At 40.0% G+C, this 19211-nt stretch overlaps 1 protein-coding gene and 1 long non-coding RNA gene across 2 annotated transcripts; one reads left to right on the forward strand and one right to left on the reverse strand.

Annotated features, from left to right (window-relative positions):
• Positions 1-363: 363 nt before the first annotated feature.
• Positions 364-10341, forward strand: LOC110937086. Its single transcript, XR_002590530.2, has 2 exons — positions 364-417; positions 10196-10341. It is a non-coding gene; the product is annotated as an uncharacterized LOC110937086 (long non-coding RNA).
• A 911-nt stretch (positions 10342-11252) lies between these two features.
• On the reverse strand, positions 11253-17199 carry LOC110869155 (RNA polymerase-associated protein LEO1). The gene is made up of 4 exons (XM_022118447.2): positions 17004-17199; positions 12465-14557; positions 11680-12397; positions 11253-11519 (listed from the first exon to the last, which is right to left on the reverse strand). The coding sequence occupies exons 2-3, from the start codon at positions 14514-14516 to the stop codon at positions 11699-11701; spliced, it is 2751 nt and encodes a 916-aa protein (XP_021974139.1). The 5' UTR covers positions 14517-14557; positions 17004-17199; the 3' UTR covers positions 11253-11519; positions 11680-11698.
• Between the last annotated feature and the right edge of the window lie 2012 nt (positions 17200-19211).

A 19211-nucleotide genomic window follows, 5' to 3' on the forward strand; every position in this document is an offset into this window, starting at 1 on the left:
AAAGACAGAAGTATTAGATTAATAGGCCTTCTATCGATATTTTGAACTACGTAAACGTAATTTCATCATTTATTTATCTTTTTTTTATTTATATCAATCAATAGTACGTTGGTTGTTTTATTTACTTTATGAACCGAAGAGTTCCATAATAATTTCATTCGGAGAAGTTCCTTATGGTCATCATAAATGTATACTGTTTTATGTCAATACCTCCTCAAAAACATATTTTTTTTCTTCTAAAAATAAGAAACATATCATTTCTCACCGCGAAATTCGCGGGTATTTTGTTTCAGCAGTCTATGAACGTTGTGTTGTAATTCAGGTCGTGATCAAACCGTGCGTACATGTTTGGTCTACTTTGTACACATATTGTATATAACACACGTACAGTGGGGTTATGGGTTCCGAGCCACGGTGGTTGTGTCACACCCCCAAAATCCACCTGCGGATAACACCCGCTTCGAGGGCGTGACCGACCAGGATCCAGCCACCAATTATACCGAATACTTAAGTTGATAACAAAAGTAATACTTACTATTCATAAGCTTAGTAAATATTAAGTTCAGAGTTTAAAGTTTTAAGTTCCAAAATAGCAACAAGTAGCGGAAGCATAAGTACGGTAGTTTAAAACAAAGTTCATGATTCAAAATAAGGTAACACCCAACACAAGGGTGAACAGACACTACACGTTCCCAAGCTGCAAGCTCCTTCGTCACTGGTTACCTGCAAAGCATGCAGTAAGGGGTCAACAATAATGCTGAGTGAGTTCACTAGCTGTCCAGTTTTAATTACCAAAAACTTTGTTTCACCGGTTAATTTGTCCGTTTATACATGCCCTGGGGAGCTACCCCAAAAGTTAGCGACTAAACTGTTTTTCCAATACCGAACACTAGGTAACCGTTGCGTATCCGCAGGATGCCCCGATGTCAATGTTCTATCATCATTGACGGATTTCTGAGTACATTAGTTCACGACCGTCCCAAACCAGGGCACGGTGTGAGGCTGGTAAACACCTAAATAGCGCTATCAACTAATAACCCGCTCGCCTAACCCGGCGACTAATCGGTATTTGTAGTAGGGACTTGAGTGATAGAGTTTCGTTTAGTGCCGTTAGTTGCAATCCGTATAAACAGTAATTAACCAAAAGGTTTCCCAATACCAGGGAAGGGAAAAGTAAGTTTTGTTCCCGAAAACTAGGGAAGGTATGTAAATGGTATCCCCTTTTACCAGGGGATAGGGTTGTTAGTCTCGTGTCCCAAACCACCGGGACGCATGCTTTTAAGTTGTGAACTCACCTTGGGTTGCTCGGTAGGTTTAGGTTACTTGTCAATCACGTTGGTCACCACGTCCTAACATGGTTACCGGTATAGGTCAGGTTCGGTGTACAAGCAATCACGTAAAAACATGCACATAACTACCACGTATCATGCATAACAATAAACAGTGGGTTATTGGGCCGGCCTTAACCTTTACACATTCAACAGTAACACACAGATCAGTCAACAGGCAGCCCAAATAAACACCTATTGGCCCAATAACCAAAATGGACAGCCCAGTCGCAACCAGCTGGTCTCGAGTCGCAACCAGGTGGTTGCGGCTTGTCACGCTGTGGTTGCGAGTCGCAACTGTGGTCTCGTGTTGTCACGTTTTGTTTGCGAGTCGCAACGGCGTGGTCTCGAGTCGCAATCTCGTGGTTTCGACTTGTCCTGCTATGGTTGCGAGTCGCAACCGTGTGGTTTCGAGTCGTAATGCCGTCGTTGCGAGTCGTAATCTGTCACTTTCATGTACACGTGATGATGCAGATATGACAGTCCAAATTGTACACATAAAATCAGACCCAGATTAGGAAACTACCAATAAGGTTTCACTAACACTTTTCCTAATCTGCCCATTGGTAAATATAGATCAAACTTTGCCATTTTTAAAACCTTCAAACCATATTCAAACAAGTTCTTCTTATGTTCATAGTTTTCTAGGGTTTTCATGCCAACATAAACACATATTTATGAGCCGAAAATCACATATTTTTGACAAGATCATGATGCTAAACAAGAAAACATACATTATATAGTCGAAATCTCATATTTAACAACATCGTTTTGCAAGAACAATGAAGCATTCATTTTATAATCTTGAACATAGTTTTGGTTGGTATAAACATTCCTACACTACCATTTCTAACATGTTTCCACATATTTGTCAAACTTTTACAAATCAACCTAAAAGTCATACAAAACTACTAATCAAGCATTTCTTAGTTCATACAACATACATACATCTTAAACACAAAAGAAAACACTAACCGGTTATGAAAAGGAGGAGCCGAAAACAAAGAGAAGAGAATGAGAGAAGATGAAGTGTCCGAGTGATCCGAGTTTGACCGAGTCCTTGTCCGAGATCCTTGCTTGAACCGAGAATTTGGAAGAGTTTGGATGTTGTTTTGGGGTTTTCTTAGTTGAGAGAAAATAAGGAGTGTATGTGTTGGTGTGTTGTGCCAAATGAAGGAAAGTGGGGGATTATATACCAAGTGTCAACAAGACTAAGGGGGTTTCGGGTTGGGCTTGGGGTTTCGGCCCAAACCGGTTTCGGCTCAACAGCCCACTCGAGACCGAGTGGCCCACTCGCAACCGCCCGGTTGCGAGTCATGGTCTCGGGTCGTGGTTTTGGGCTCTCATATATATATATATATAATACGTACATTCAACACACATTAAGCAAATAAAGGTCACGTTTCCATTTAATAATATTTATATACACAAAATATTACAAGGTGATCGTTCGGAAAAACCTCGAGTGTCACATTATCCCCAAGTTTTAAGAACTTTCGTCCCGAAAGTTGAAGCAGCCACTGCCAAGCTAGCGTGTTTTAACGGGGTGTCACATCATCCCCCCGTTAGTTTGGAATTTCGTCCCGAAATTCGGTTGTAGCTTCAGTGCTGGGGTTTTCGTTTGGGAATAACTGGGGATACTTGGACTTCATCTGGTCCTCCCGCTCCCAGGTAAACTCTGGGCCGCGCCGTGAGTTCCAACGAACTCGCACAAGGGGTATCTGGCTACGTTTGAGGGTTTTGATTTCTCGATCCGTGATCTCAATCGGTTCCTCAGTAAAGTGTAGCTGTTCATCAATCGTCAGTTCCTTAAAAGGAATCACAAGTGTTCCATCCGACAAACACTTCTTTAGGTTAGATATGTGAAAAACGTTGTGCACTGCACTCAGCTCTGCAGGCAGGTTCAATCTATAAGCTACCTTACCGATTTTCTCGGTAATTTCGAATGGTCCAACATACCGTGGATTCAGCTTGCCTCGTTTGCCAAAACGAACTACGCCCTTCCAGGGTGAGACTTTAAGTAGAACCCGGTCCCCGACCTGGAATTCTAACGGTTTCCTACGCTTGTCGGCGTAGCTTTTCTGACGGTCACGAGCTGCCGCCATACGTTGCCTGATCTGTGAAATCTTTTCCGTTGTGTCTACCACTAGTTCTGGGCCTGTGAGCTGACTGTCACCTATTTCCGCCCAGCAAAGAGGTGATCGGCATTTACGACCGTACAATGCCTCAAAAGGTGCCGCCTGAATGCTAGTGTGGTAGCTGTTGTTGTAGGAGAATTCCACCAACGGTAGATGCTTCTCCCAGTTCTTGCCAAAATCGATCACACATGCTCTAAGCATGTCTTCCAGGGTTTGGATGGTGCGTTCAGACTGCCCATCCGTTTGCGGGTGATAAGCGGTGCTCATGTCCAAACGTGAGCCAAAAGATTTGTGCATAGCTTGCCACAACTCGGAGGTAAAACGAGCGTCTCGGTCGGAAATAATAGAAGTTGGCACCCCGTGCCTGGAGACTACTTCCTTCAAATAGATTTCTGCCAAGGTAGAAAACTTGTCCGTTTCCTTAATGGCCAGAAAGTGTGCAGACTTAGTCAAACGATCTACTATCACCCAAATAGTATCATTCCCGCGTTGAGATCTAGGTAGCCCTGTAACAAAATCCATGGAAATCTGTTCCCATTTCCATTTCGGGATTTCGGGTTGCTGTAGTAGGCCTGCTGGTTTCTGATACTCGATCTTGACTCTTGCGCAGGTCAAACATTTGCCAACGTAGGCTGCTATGTGGGCTTTCATGCCAGGCCACCAGTAAGTGGTCCTTAAGTCGTGGTACATCTTATCTGAACCAGGATGTACTGAATAGCGGGACTTATGGGCTTCGTCCATCACAAGCTCTCGCAAATCTCCGTAAAGTGGGACCCAAATGCGCCCTGCCACATAGTAGGCGCCGTCCTCTTTCTGTTCTAGTTGTTGCCTCGATCCTCGCAGGGACTCAGCCCTGATGTTTTCCGGTTTCAGAGCTTCAACCTGAGCGTTTCGAATTTGGGTAGGAAGACTAGACTGGATGGTAAGTTGTAATGCTCGCACGCGCTTTGGTATAGTGTCCTTTCGACTGAGGGCGTCTGCCACAACATTGGCCTTGCCCGGATGGTACTTGATGGCGCATTCATAATCATTCAGAAGTTCGACCCATCGGCGTTGTCGCATGTTTAATTCTTTCTGCTTGAAAATATGCTCGAGACTCCTGTGATCGGTGTAAATGGTGCACTTGGTACCGTACAGGTAATGTCTCCATATCTTAAGCGCAAATATCACTGCTCCCAGTTCTAAGTCGTGTGTAGTGTAATTCCTTTCGTGCGTCTTAAGTTGTCGAGAGGCGTAAGCAATAACTTTCTCGCGTTGCATCAACACGCAACCGAGCCCATGAATAGACGCATCGCAGTAGACCACAAAGTCGTCAGTGCCTTCAGGTAACGAGAGAATAGGAGCACTGCAGAGGTTATCCTTAAGCCTCTGAAAAGCAGATTCCTGTGCTTCATTCCACTTGTAGGTGACGCCTTTCTGAGTGAGTGTAGTGAGGGGTTGAGCGATCTTTGAGAATCCCTGAATAAATCTGCGGTAGTAACCTGCCAATCCCAAGAATTGGCGAACTTCAGTCGGAGTCTTAGGGGTAGGCCAATTCTTTATAGAGGCGATCTTAGCTGGGTCGACGTGGATTCCATCCTTGTTAACCACGTGCCCAAGGAAATGGACTTCTCGAAGCCAGAAGTCGCATTTCGAGAACTTGGCGTACAGTTGCTCATTGCGAAGGAGTTCGAGGATAAGGCGTAGGTGCTGTTCATGCTCTTCCTGACTTTTCGAGTAGATCAAGATGTCGTCTATAAATACGATCACAAATTTGTCGAGGTAGGGTTTGCATACCCGGTTCATGAGATCCATGAACACTGCAGGGGCGTTGGTCATTCCGAAGGGCATAACGAGGAATTCATAATGACCATAACGAGTTCTGAATGCAGTTTTGGAAATATCTTCATTACGGACCCTTAACTGATGGTAGCCTGATCGCAGGTCAATCTTAGAGTAGTAGCTCGATCCTTGCAATTGATCGAATAGGTCGTCGATTCGTGGGAGAGGGTAACGATTCTTGATGGTGACCTTGTTCAACTCACGATAATCAATACACATTCGGAACGTGCCATCCTTCTTCTTAACAAAGAGTACCGGTGCTCCCCAGGGTGATGAACTAGGACGGATAAACCCTTTATCCAATAGCTCCTGTAGTTGAGTAGAGAGTTCCTTCAATTCTGCGGGGGCTAGTCGATAAGGCGCACGAGCTATAGGCGCTGCTCCGGGAGCTAGCTCGATTTGGAATTCGACCTGACGATGTGGAGGGAGTCCAGGTAATTCCTCAGGAAATACTTCGGGGTAGTCACGCACTACTGGAAAATCTTCAATCCTCTTTTCCTTTTCCTGCGCGTTGGTAACAAGTGCTAAGATAGCGGTGTGCCCTTTTCGTAAACACTTCTGGGCCTTCAAGAACGAGATAATGCCGGAGACTTCTCCACCTTTGCCACCTTGTACAATGAGGGGTTTGCCAGAACGGCGAGGAATACGAACTGCTTTCTCTTGACAAAGGATCTCGGCGCGATGCTTGGATAACCAATCCATACCAATAACGACGTCGAAGCTTCCAAGAGTAACAGGGAAAAGGTCGATACTAAATGTCTGACCAGACAACTCTAGTTTGCAACCCTTGACAACGTGTGAGGCCTCGATGTTTCTACCATTAGCTAACTCGACGACATGAGGAGAACTTAGTAACGAAAGCGGACGCTTAAGCTTCTTACTAATACGTAGGGATACATAACTAGCATCGGCACCGGAATCAAATAACACAGAAACATAACGATCATCGAGTAGGAACTTACCCGTCACGACATTGGGGTCATTCCTTGCTTCACCAGCTCCAATCACGAAAGCTCTTCCTCTAGCACCATTCCCAGCATTGTTGTTCTGATTGTTGTTCCCAGCTCCCTGATTATTGTTGCGGTTCTGATTCAGTTCAGGGCAATCCTTCTTAAAGTGCCCCTCAGCTCCACACTTAAAACATGCCCGGTTGTTTCCCTGCTGCTGTTGCTGTTGGGGTTGTTGCTGATTCTGTCTTGCTGGGAACTGACTTCGACAATCCTTGGCGTCGTGCCCCATCTTGTGGCATCGCTGACACTGGCCCTTGTTACATGCCCCATTGTGGTGCTTGTTACACTTGTTGCACTTAGGGTAGCTTCCCCGGTAGCCACCCTGTTGCTGGGTGCCTTTGTTGTTTTCAGTTTTCCTTTGTTGTGCTGGGGCCTGAGTGGGGTTAGCATCCTTGCTTTGACTTCCTTCCCACTTACGTTTGCTGTCACTGGAAGTTCCGACGGTAGCATTGATCCTTTTGGGCAACCTGCCCTCTTCCACGGCCTGATCAGTAAGTTTGTGAGCAAGTCGAACAATCGGCTGAATGGTAGTGTGGTTGGCTGTAGTGACATGGCTTCGAATCTCTGGAGCCAAACCTTTGATGTACAGTTCGATCCTTCGGTACATTGGTCGAGACATGTTTGGGCAAAGAGCAGCATAGTCGTTAGACAGCTTGGTGTAGGTTTCAATCTCTGACCCAACCATCTTGAGCTCGTAGTACTCGTTTTCAAGCTTGTGGATGTCATCCCGGTGACAGTATTCCTCCTTAATCATATCCTTGAAATCCTCCCATGCCGTAGCATTTGCAGTTTCCAACCCAAACATCTGAATCTGCGCCTTCCACCATGAAAGCGCACTTCCTTCGAGCGTAGCAGTAGCAAATTTCACCCAATTTGCAGGGGGACACTCGCAAACAGCAAAAACGGCTTCAATTTTCTCAATCCAATGCAGAAGACCTATGGCACCCTCAGTGCCGTTGAAAGGGAGAGGCTTGCAATCCATGAAAGTTTTGAAAGTACACACTGGTGGTTGCGCAGGTGCATGCTGACCTATAGGGTGAGAAGCGAAACGTATAGGTTTAGAGGCGAAAAGTCGATGTGGCGGTAGGATCTAAACATCCTAGAACAACGAGCTTACCTATAGGGTGAGCTGCAAAAGCCGCAGCCACTGTGTTGAGCAGGTTAGTGAACTGAGCCTGCGTCATGTTAATGTTTCCTCTTCCGCGTCCACTCATTGTCTTCATAACCAGAAAACACAGTATGAGTGTGATGTCGTAGTGTAGCGAGGATGAGATAGAAGAGAGAGGCGTATCTATCTAGTTTAGGCACACTAGTACGTATATCATAACAGGAAACATAAAGCAAACAAGTAAACACTGGTCCGAGCTATGAAGTCAAATGTGCCGAGCCTTGCACTTGGAGTGTAGTGTCGTCGCGAGTCACGGGTTATAGTCTGGTTTTCTCCAAAAAGATTTTTCCCCTTTTTTAAAACCAAGTTCACTATAACCAATGGCTCTGATACCAATCTGTCACACCCCCAAAATCCACCTGCGGATAACACCCGCTTCGAGGGCGTGACCGACCAGGATCCAGCCACCAATTATACCGAATACTTAAGTTGATAACAAAAGTAATACTTACTATTCATAAGCTTAGTAAATATTAAGTTCAGAGTTTAAAGTTTTAAGTTCCAAAATAGCAACAAGTAGCGGAAGCATAAGTACGGTAGTTTAAAACAAAGTTCATGATTCAAAATAAGGTAACACCCAACACAAGGGTGAACAGACACTACACGTTCCCAAGCTGCAAGCTCCTTCGTCACTGGTTACCTGCAAAGCATGCAGTAAGGGGTCAACAATAATGCTGAGTGAGTTCACTAGCTGTCCAGTTTTAATTACCAAAAACTTTGTTTCACCGGTTAATTTGTCCGTTTATACATGCCCTGGGGAGCTACCCCAAAAGTTAGCGACTAAACTGTTTTTCCAATACCGAACACTAGGTAACCGTTGCGTATCCGCAGGATGCCCCGATGTCAATGTTCTATCATCATTGACGGATTTCTGAGTACATTAGTTCACGACCGTCCCAAACCAGGGCACGGTGTGAGGCTGGTAAACACCTAAATAGCGCTATCAACTAATAACCCGCTCGCCTAACCCGGCGACTAATCGGTATTTGTAGTAGGGACTTGAGTGATAGAGTTTCGTTTAGTGCCGTTAGTTGCAATCCGTATAAACAGTAATTAACCAAAAGGTTTCCCAATACCAGGGAAGGGAAAAGTAAGTTTTGTTCCCGAAAACTAGGGAAGGTATGTAAATGGTATCCCCTTTTACCAGGGGATAGGGTTGTTAGTCTCGTGTCCCAAACCACCGGGACGCATGCTTTTAAGTTGTGAACTCACCTTGGGTTGCTCGGTAGGTTTAGGTTACTTGTCAATCACGTTGGTCACCACGTCCTAACATGGTTACCGGTATAGGTCAGGTTCGGTGTACAAGCAATCACGTAAAAACATGCACATAACTACCACGTATCATGCATAACAATAAACAGTGGGTTATTGGGCCGGCCTTAACCTTTACACATTCAACAGTAACACACAGATCAGTCAACAGGCAGCCCAAATAAACACCTATTGGCCCAATAACCAAAATGGACAGCCCAGTCGCAACCAGCTGGTCTCGAGTCGCAACCAGGTGGTTGCGGCTTGTCACGCTGTGGTTGCGAGTCGCAACTGTGGTCTCGTGTTGTCACGTTTTGTTTGCGAGTCGCAACGGCGTGGTCTCGAGTCGCAATCTCGTGGTTTCGACTTGTCCTGCTATGGTTGCGAGTCGCAACCGTGTGGTTTCGAGTCGTAATGCCGTCGTTGCGAGTCGTAATCTGTCACTTTCATGTACACGTGATGATGCAGATATGACAGTCCAAATTGTACACATAAAATCAGACCCAGATTAGGAAACTACCAATAAGGTTTCACTAACACTTTTCCTAATCTGCCCATTGGTAAATATAGATCAAACTTTGCCATTTTTAAAACCTTCAAACCATATTCAAACAAGTTCTTCTTATGTTCATAGTTTTCTAGGGTTTTCATGCCAACATAAACACATATTTATGAGCCGAAAATCACATATTTTTGACAAGATCATGATGCTAAACAAGAAAACATACATTATATAGTCGAAATCTCATATTTAACAACATCGTTTTGCAAGAACAATGAAGCATTCATTTTATAATCTTGAACATAGTTTTGGTTGGTATAAACATTCCTACACTACCATTTCTAACATGTTTCCACATATTTGTCAAACTTTTACAAATCAACCTAAAAGTCATACAAAACTACTAATCAAGCATTTCTTAGTTCATACAACATACATACATCTTAAACACAAAAGAAAACACTAACCGGTTATGAAAAGGAGGAGCCGAAAACAAAGAGAAGAGAATGAGAGAAGATGAAGTGTCCGAGTGATCCGAGCTTGACCGAGTCCTTGTCCGAGATCCTTGCTTGAACCGAGAATTTGGAAGAGTTTGGATGTTGTTTTGGGGTTTTCTTAGTTGAGAGAAAATAAGGAGTGTATGTGTTGGTGTGTTGTGCCAAATGAAGGAAATGAAGGAAAGTGGGGGATTATATACCAAGTGTCAACAAGACTAAGGGGGTTTCGGGTTGGGCTTGGGGTTTCGGCCCAAACCGGTTTCGGCTCAACAGCCCACTCGAGACCGAGTGGCCCACTCGCAACCGCCCGGTTGCGAGTCATGGTCTCGGGTCGTGGTTTTGGGCTCTCATATATATATATATATATAATACGTACATTCAACACACATTAAGCAAATAAAGGTCACGTTTCCATTTAATAATATTTATATACACAAAATATTACAAGGTGATCGTTCGGAAAAACCTCGAGTGTCACAGGTTGTGGTCTATAGACACCGATCTGTGGCAAATGGGCTTGGTCATGTAATGGGTCATAAAAAGAAACAAACCCGATGAGCCGAAGCCATAATGTCCAAGTCACATTTCATATTCATTTATTTTAATTAAGTGTAATTTTATATTTACTTTAGTACTAATAATGAAACAAATCTTTCATTAAAAGATTTATGAAAACACCGTTAAATAATATATTTTTTTTTTTTTTGAGGCCACCCGTGTAACACACGGGGTCTTAAGCTAGTATATATATAAATCATTTGAGTATTTCCTAAAGTAGAATAATCTAGTATTAAAATTGAAAAATCTTAAAAAACTCCTTTTTAATTACATTCTCTTTCTTTATATTGATTGTACAGTTCAACATTGTTTTTCATAATTTACTATCTGTAGTTGACACGTATAACTTTTAAATTAATATTAAATATATTATAATTTGTCGATCATTTCTTGTTTTGTTGACTATTTTGTTATAACATTTAAACCTAGCAAATTATTTATCTTCTAGTTCCTCGTGCTTTTAAATAATTGGTATATTTTCTTTTTAGATATTTTGTAAGTATACAACGAGTCAAAGTCAACAAACTGAACGTCAACAAGTCAAAGTCGACATGTTAATTGACAAATGTAATTCAGACAGAGGATTGACGTGGGAAACAAGAAGTTCAAGATGTGGTCATCTGTTGTGTTCCGATATATTAGAGTAATAAATCTTGTCTAAACAAAATATTATTTAATATGTCGCAACACCAAACACCCCCTTAGTATAGTTGACTCTAGGTTTTACTGTTTTAGCTCACTGGAACTTATCAGGTTAATTTACATTGTATCAATTGACACAAGCTTCATAATATGCTATTGTTGGTTTTTACAATTGCTACACTTATAATATGCTTTTGTTGTAATTTTTCATATGCTTAATATGAATTTTGTTATCCAATATGTTCTATATATTTTTTATACAAATGGTTATTGAATATAAAATTTGTATAAATACTCCAGCTTTTGGAGCATAGGATCTTAAATCAGAGCACAAGAATTGGGCATGAAACCTGTATCAAATTACCAACATCTTTTTTTTCTTTTGGAGATGCTTAATACTTTCTCCAACAACTTTTAAATTACATTCAAATAGTTTGATTGCATCAGAAAAATTATAAGAATGGTAATGTTGAACAGAAAAATAAATTTGGGGTCAATCACTTTATCAGCAAGCTTACCGCAATTACCACTGTAACAACCCGGTCGCCTGCGGTTAATATGGTGCACATAGACCGCCTTGCCATGTTCAAGAGGGTCCGATAACCTGCAGCAAGGTGCAATTTCCATTCTCAAGAAGCTATATACATAAATCAAAAAATTAAACTCGTATCTTAATTTCTTTTATAGTAACTGTGTCCCCGGAAGACTCATGGGGCCCACCAATACCCTTCTAACCAGAAACCCCTTATGCTTGAGGGACTCACCTCTCTTATGCTTGAATTGTTAGTGCACAGGCGGATCGGTGCAGATACCCATCTTGTATTCCGGCAATGCCACATGTTCATCTTGCAATGCCACATCAGCAGAAGCCAAATTTGAATTTTGTACTTGTACAGATAACTGATCTGTTCTTGAATAAGGAAAAATATGATCATTTTGAGAAACTGAAACCCGAGCTTGATCGAGTTGGGAGCCAAATAATCTAATTCCCGAAGAAGAAGCCGATGTTCCACTAGATCTACCAACTAAATCATTCATTCTATTGCTATTTAACAACTGATGATGTCTTTGACGATGTAATCTTCGTCTCTCTCTTAATGTGGTTGCTACGGTTCCGGAAGACGCGGGGTTAGGTTCAGGAAGAACCCTAGTTTGTTGCGTTAATGGTGTTTCGGGTACGTATAACTCGTTAAGATCAAAACCACCAGGAATTGGAGATGGTGATGATAAATTCGATGCGTTGTTACTTAATCTTCTATCTGAATTTAGGGTTCCGAAAACGGTAGGTCTACATCCCTCACAGTACCAATTATCTTCAGGTACTTCCCGTCCTAAACCGACACAAAAAGTATGTGCAGATGAATCACATATGTCGCATAATAACATCAATGCATCATCCCCGCCATTTTGGCATTCGGTACAAATCACATTTTCATATGGGTCGAGATAACCCCTTAGTTCTTCCTCAGATGGTTCGTAAACCTGCAAAAAAGTTACAAATAGTAAAGAAACTGAGCTTGATTTATTGCAAGAAATAGTGATAACAAACCTGATCGCACTCGGGAACGGCTACGACGACAGTCCTTAAGTCAAAACCGGTGTCTGACTTTGCGGATTTTGTTATTGTTGTAAACCTTTGCTTGCAGAGAGGGCAACGAGATTCAACTTTAGACCATTCCATAATGCACGCAAAACAAAAATAATGGCGACAACAATTTAGGACACCTCTCATGGTTCGCTTCTGTTCTTCTGATAAACAAATTCCGCAAACTTGCTTTCCAATGTCGTCTTTCACGTCTTCAACCTTTTCCTTACCTTTTCGCATTGGATACTTCTTTTGTTCATATGCTGGCTGTTTTTCTTGATTTCCACATGAAGAGCTTCTCAATTTAGCACGCAAATTGGCACAGTATATGCTGGCTTCTCTCATTTGTTCTCTTTCTTCTTCTGAGATGGTGTACTCGTGATCAGATGATGCGGAACTAACGAAATCGGAATCAGATTCCGCCATTGCCCTCTGCCAATCCGCCCTGTGCTTTCGTTTTTTAGAGATCTTGCTTCGGTTTTCCGTCTTGGTTTTGTTCGTGATTGGTTTCTCTTTAGAAGAACCTAACTTTGGGCCAGATTTGTGATTCCGTTGTTTTGGTTTTGTGGGGTTTTTTGTTTTTTTGCTCTTTTTCCGTCCTCTCGGAACATTCTTCTTCTGTGGATGAGACCTCAATCCTTTGTTTTTCTTCATCTTTGGAGTTTCATCTTCATCATCAACAAAATCACTCTCACTTAGCTTAAATTCTGCATCACTTTCCTCTTCCTCTTCCTGGTTGTCTTCTTTATATGAAACTATCCTCTTTTCACGGCGCTTGCTTATCTGGTTTCTCTTCCTACTTGCAGATACAACCCCCAAATCATCATCATCGTCGTCATCATCATCATCATCATCTTCTTCTTCTTCTTCTGTGTATGAAACCTCGCTCTTCCCCCAAAGATTCTTCTTCTGGTTTACTTTCCTACCTGAATACATATATTCCTCATCATTGGCGTCATCCTCATCATCTTCTGTATATACAACCTTCTTTTCCTGAGGCTTCTTTCTTTGGTTTCTCTTCCTTCCCAAAGACGCAAATTCTGCATAGTATTCCTCGTCCTCATCCTCCTCCTCATCATCCTCCTCATCATCATCCTTTTCTGTATAAGAATCCCTCCATATTGCTGTAGGTGTCTTTATCTGGTTAGCTTTCCTATCAAAAGACGTAAATTCTGCATCATCTTCATCAGCAACCTCCTCCTCATCGTCTTCAGTATATACAACCCTCTTCTTTTCCCGAGGCTTCTTTCTCTGTTTTCTGCTTCTACCTGAAAACACAAATTCTTCATCACCATCATTATCACCACCGCCATCATCATCACTACCGCCATCATCATCCACTTCTGTAAATGAATCCCGCTTCCTTTCCGTTGACTTATTTACCTGGTTAACTTCTCGGTCCCAAGACATAAATTCTGCATCATCTTCATCAGCAACCTCCTCCTCCTGCTCATCATCACCACCACCATCACCATCCTCGTCTTCCGTATATACAACCCTCTTCTTTTCCCGAGGCTTCGTTCTCGGTTTTCTGTTTCCAACCGAAAACACAAATTCTTTATAGTCATCTTCCTCACCATCGTCATCTTCATCATCATCATCACCACCACCACCATCATCCACTTCTGTATATGATATCTTCTTTTCCATAGGCTTGTTGACCTGGTTAGTTTCTCTGTTCCAAGGCATAAAATCTGCATCATCTTCATCATCATTCTCATCATCATCATCTTCTGTATAACAAACTCTTCTTCTTTTCCGAGGCTTATTAATCCCATTTACCTTTTTACCTGAAGAAGTCCTCCGGGTCTTTCTTGATCTAGAAACTCTCTTTGACTTTCCGAAATCAGCTGATATCTCTTCTGATTCATCACCATCTAAGGAATAACATTCGTCTGACTCATCCAAATCCTCATCGGTCACCTTATATTCCTCGTCTGATTCGTCTGAATCCTCGTCTCTTTGTTTAATCCTTCTCTGATTACTTCCTTTGATCCCAACCCTGCTTCTTGCCATCTGTTCTTGCACTCCAGATAAGCACAAAAACAGCAATCAACCTGAATGAATAAAAGTAGATACATCATAATATGTGGAACACTTGGTACACATTCATATAAATGCAACGACAGAAAAAAATAGAACGAGTTACATCCTATGTTGTCAAATGCGTTAGGCGCACTTAAGGCGCAAAGCTCTCGCCTAGAGCCTAGACGCAAGGCGCAAAAAAAAAAGCGAGGCCTTTTTTAAGTAAGGTGCCATACTAAAAAATAAAAGAAATTATATATAATAGGCTTAATGTTTATAAAAATATTGAAGTATTTGTAACAAACTAAAACAATAAAGTGAAAAATAATTTAATTTTAGTTGGGCCACCCATCTATTCTATGAAATAGTTTAGTTATTTAAAATAAAGACTGACCCAACACAATCTACAAAATGTAGCCCATCAATTTTAATGAATTAGGGTTTCCTATCAAAAAGAGCAGCCGACAGTCCGACATTAATCCACCACATTGCTGGTCGGCCACAATGCTCTAGAGTTTAACCAGGTTTTCTCCTCCCTTTGTTAAGTCTTCAAGAAGGTGCTAAACCGGGTTCCTAACTATCTACCCTCTCTAAATTAGCGTTTCAGGCCGTCCCTTCCTGTTTTAGGCTGTTTTTAATGGTTTAGGGTTGCTTTTTTGCGCCTGCGCCCAGCTCCAGGCGAGCGCCTGAGTGCGTTTTTTGAGAAAAGACACAAATTTGCGCCTAGCTCTCCACCAGGCGGTTTAGCTGCACCTCGCCTGAGTGCCTAGGCACACGCCTAGCTCGCTTTTGACAACATAGGTTACATCATACTCGTCAAGGATCTTCAAAATTAAGGAATAAAAGCACAACAATCTTTAAAAAAGGAGATAAGATACCAAATTTAAACTTTCAAAAATCATCCAAAAAAGGTTACAACTTGATAGAAACCCTAATCAAAACAAAGTTTGAACTCATAATCCGACCAATATCATTTCGGCATTTCATCAATACAACGAATTATTATGAAGAAACAAATGATAAACGAGAATTACCAATAAACAAGTAAAACATAAACTACGATCCGTTACTATTGACATCTCTATGTCAAGTCAAATTCTAGATCATCAAAACAACCTCCCAATTCAATTGACTGATATTAAGAAAGAAATACCGAATGTATTCACAGAAACTACACATCTGATATCTATTTACCTCAAATTGTCTGCAGCAAGTCAGCAACACAAAAGGAACACTTGACAGAAAGAGCACGTAAAGATAAAAAAAAATAGGGAAACGAATCCAGTAACAATCTTTGATAAAAGAAACAAGATATTGCATTTTAACTTCCAAAAGCCTAAAAGGTTACAGCCATAGTTGTTAAAAGTCATCGCCTCATGCGCCTAGGCCCATTTTTCAGGCGAGGAGGCAATTGCGCTTTAAGTCAAGGCAATTGAACTTTAATTCTCAAGGTGATGGTCCAGACATAGATTCCGGCGCGATTCCTAGATTCCAAAGAGTTCCCGGCCAAATTCTCCAAATACCGGCAAGATTCCAGCCAGATTTCTACTTTTATCTAAAAAAACTACTTTTCTACACCAATATACTAATATTTTAGAGCTTTGGTACTAAATAGATGATATTAACTGTTAAATAATAGCTTTTGTTTATTTTGCTTGAAAAATATTATTATTTTTCTAATAGATAATATATTTATAACTTTTTTCACCGTGCGCTTTTTTTTCCTCAGTCCCTCACTTTATTGCGTCTTACGCCTAGGCCCTAGGCGAGGCCTATACACCTAGCACCTTTAGTAACTATGGTTACAGCTTAATATAAACCCTAATCAAAATGAAGTTTGATATCATAATTAAATTAAATCAATATCATTTTAGCCTTTCATCAATACTAAAACCGTAGATCATCAAAACAATCATCCAATTCAATTGTCCAAAACAAAAGTTCCACACTAATATCCAATTATCTAAAACTGTCCCACAGTAACAAAAACAAGAAGCAGTCTTTTAAGAAAAAGAAACAAGATACCACATTTCAACTTGCAAAATCCAAAAACAGTTACAACTCAATACAAACCCTAATCAAAACAAAGTTTAACATCATAACCCTATCGATATCATTTTAAACAGTTCATCAATCCTATCAATTGCCATGAGCAACAAGAATCACCAACAAACAAGTAAAACACCAAATCAAAACCCTAGATCAACAAAACAAAGAGTCATCCAATTCAATTAACTAATTACAAAACACAAAACCGATAGTATTCATACAAAATAACACATCTGATATCCGTTAACCTAAAATCATCTACAGGAATTAGAAAAAGAAGCAACTGTGCATACAATCGGCAAGTATTGAGGGGGAAACGGAAGAACAGTCGATTTAAAGCATGATTAGTGGATAAAGATGATGTAATTGAATGAAAAGATTGCAGGTATGAAGAAGATTGCGTAAGAGAGAAGATGAAGATTTGGTTACCTGCTGCACAAGGAGAGGAAGAAGAAGAAGCCAGCGGAGAAGGAGTTAACCGCATCTTTATATAGATGCACGCCACCCAGTAAAAACAATTTTTTTTCTCATTTTGTCCCTCTAGACAGACGGTGAAATGACAACTTTACATTCAAATTCTTTATCCCTTTTTTAGTGAACAAACTAATCTACCCTATTTTGGGGTGCAAACGAACATCAACATGGTTTGTTACAAATATATATGTGTTTGACAACTGTTTAAAAACACTTATCGAACAAGATTTTATATTCGTGTTTGTGTATAAAAGAAATGAATTTGTTCATGTTTGTTTGTTAATTTTAGGCAACGAACAAAAACAAACGTTGTTGAACGAACACAAATGAGCACATACTAATATTCATGAACACAAATGGAAACAAATGAACAAAAATAATCGTTAATGAACAAAATATATAATACATTGATACTTATTAAATATGTAATACGTTTAATACCCATATAATTAGAGTAAATTGCCACAATCGTCCCTGAGGTTTAGGTCTATTTGCCGGTTTCATCCAAAATGACTTTTTGTGTCAAATAGCCCTTCACCTTTGGCATTTTTTGTCATTTCATCCAAACCACTAACTTAGTTTACTTTTTCTATTAAGTTGAAGGATACTTGGATGAAACTGACAAATATAAAACCTCAGGGACGATTTCGGCAATTTACTTAAATTCTTTGTAATTTCTTTTATTTAATTAATTTTTTCACATATATATAGAACAAAATATACATGCAGTTCTTATAAAAAAAACTAATAATTTTGTCACATAACTTTTATAATTTTTCATCCAACTACCAACTCACTCAGTCTTTTTTTTATATTAAGGTGAAGGATCTTTTAAATTTAATAAAGTAAGACAAAAATTAATTTCCAATTTTTTTATATACATCAGTTTTATAAAATAAAATCTATTTCAACCTCTAAAATTTATAAAACTAAAATGATAGTGACCTTATAGAAAACAGAAGCCACTGCCCCCCCCCCATCAAACAACGTGTCGTTGCCAAACCTTAAAATTACCCACCAAATAGTAAGTATAATGTCATGAACCAAGAGTTTCTTTACTCAAACCACTAAGAATAAATATTAGTTAGTTACCCTCATAATCTTAATTAGATAAATATTTTATTTCTGCCAACATATTTTTTTTTCTATCTCTACACTTGATTAAATACTAAAAGTTGTAATCGATTATTATGTGTTGCACACCATTGATATTTATTTTATTTATTGGTTTCTCTTTATAAAATTAATCTATATAAAAAACTGAATATTAATTTCTGTCTTAATTTATAAAATTTAAAACATCCTTCACATTAACAGAAAAAATAAACCGAGTTAGTGGCTTGGATGAAAATTAACTATTAATTTTGTTTTATAAAAACTACATGTATATTCTGTTTTATATATATGTGAAAAAATTAATTAATTAAAAGAAATTAAATAGTGTTTGAGTAAATTGCCAAAATCATTTCTGAGGTTTTATATTTGTCAGTTTCATCCAAATATCCTTCAACTTAACATAAAAAATAAACTAAGTTAGTGGTTTTGATGAAATGACAAAAAATGTGAAAGGTGGAGGACTGTTTGGCACAAAAAGAGTAAACTACCATTTTGGTCCCTGTGATTTGGTCAATTTTGCCACTTTAGTCCAAAACTCAAACTTTTTGCCTCTGGGTCCCTGTGGTTTCAGTTTTATTGACATTTTGGTCCAAAAATAAAATCAGGTCATATTTGTCTTATAAAATCCTGTTATTTTGTCATTTTCTGCAGGGGCAAAATGATCATTTTTTTTTTATAAATAAATACCATATTTTATAAGACAAACATGACCTGATTTGCCCCTGAGGAAAATGACAAAATTGCAGGATTTTATAAGACAAGTATGACCTGATTTCATTTTTGGACCAAAATGGCAATAAAACTGAAACCATAGGGACCCAGATGCAAAAGGTTTGAGTTTTGGACTAAAGTGGCAAAAGTAACCAAACCTCATGGATCAAAATGGCAGTTTACTCGCACAAAAAAGTTATTTTGGATGAAACTGGCAAATAGGCCTAAACCTCATGGATGATTTTGGAAATTTACTCTAATTAATATTAAAAAAATGAATAATGGATTTTAATAATCTCAATTATTGCCCGTTGGCCGACAACGGTCTCAACTTCA

Source organism: Helianthus annuus, chromosome 11 (assembly GCF_002127325.2).
Source record: "Helianthus annuus cultivar XRQ/B chromosome 11, HanXRQr2.0-SUNRISE, whole genome shotgun sequence".
Lineage (NCBI taxonomy): Eukaryota > Viridiplantae > Streptophyta > Magnoliopsida > Asterales > Asteraceae > Helianthus > Helianthus annuus.

Bases quoted from the DNA above. Each gene is read 5' to 3' on its own strand.
- LOC110869155 (XM_022118447.2), bottom strand. From the start codon at position 14,516: ATGGCAAGAAGCAGGGTTGGGATCAAAGGAAGTAATCAGAGAAGGATT. The intron at 12,398-12,464 runs GTTTGTTATCAC...ACTTTTTTGCAG, and splicing joins CCGTTCCCGAGTGCGATCAG to GTTTACGAACCATCTGAGGA.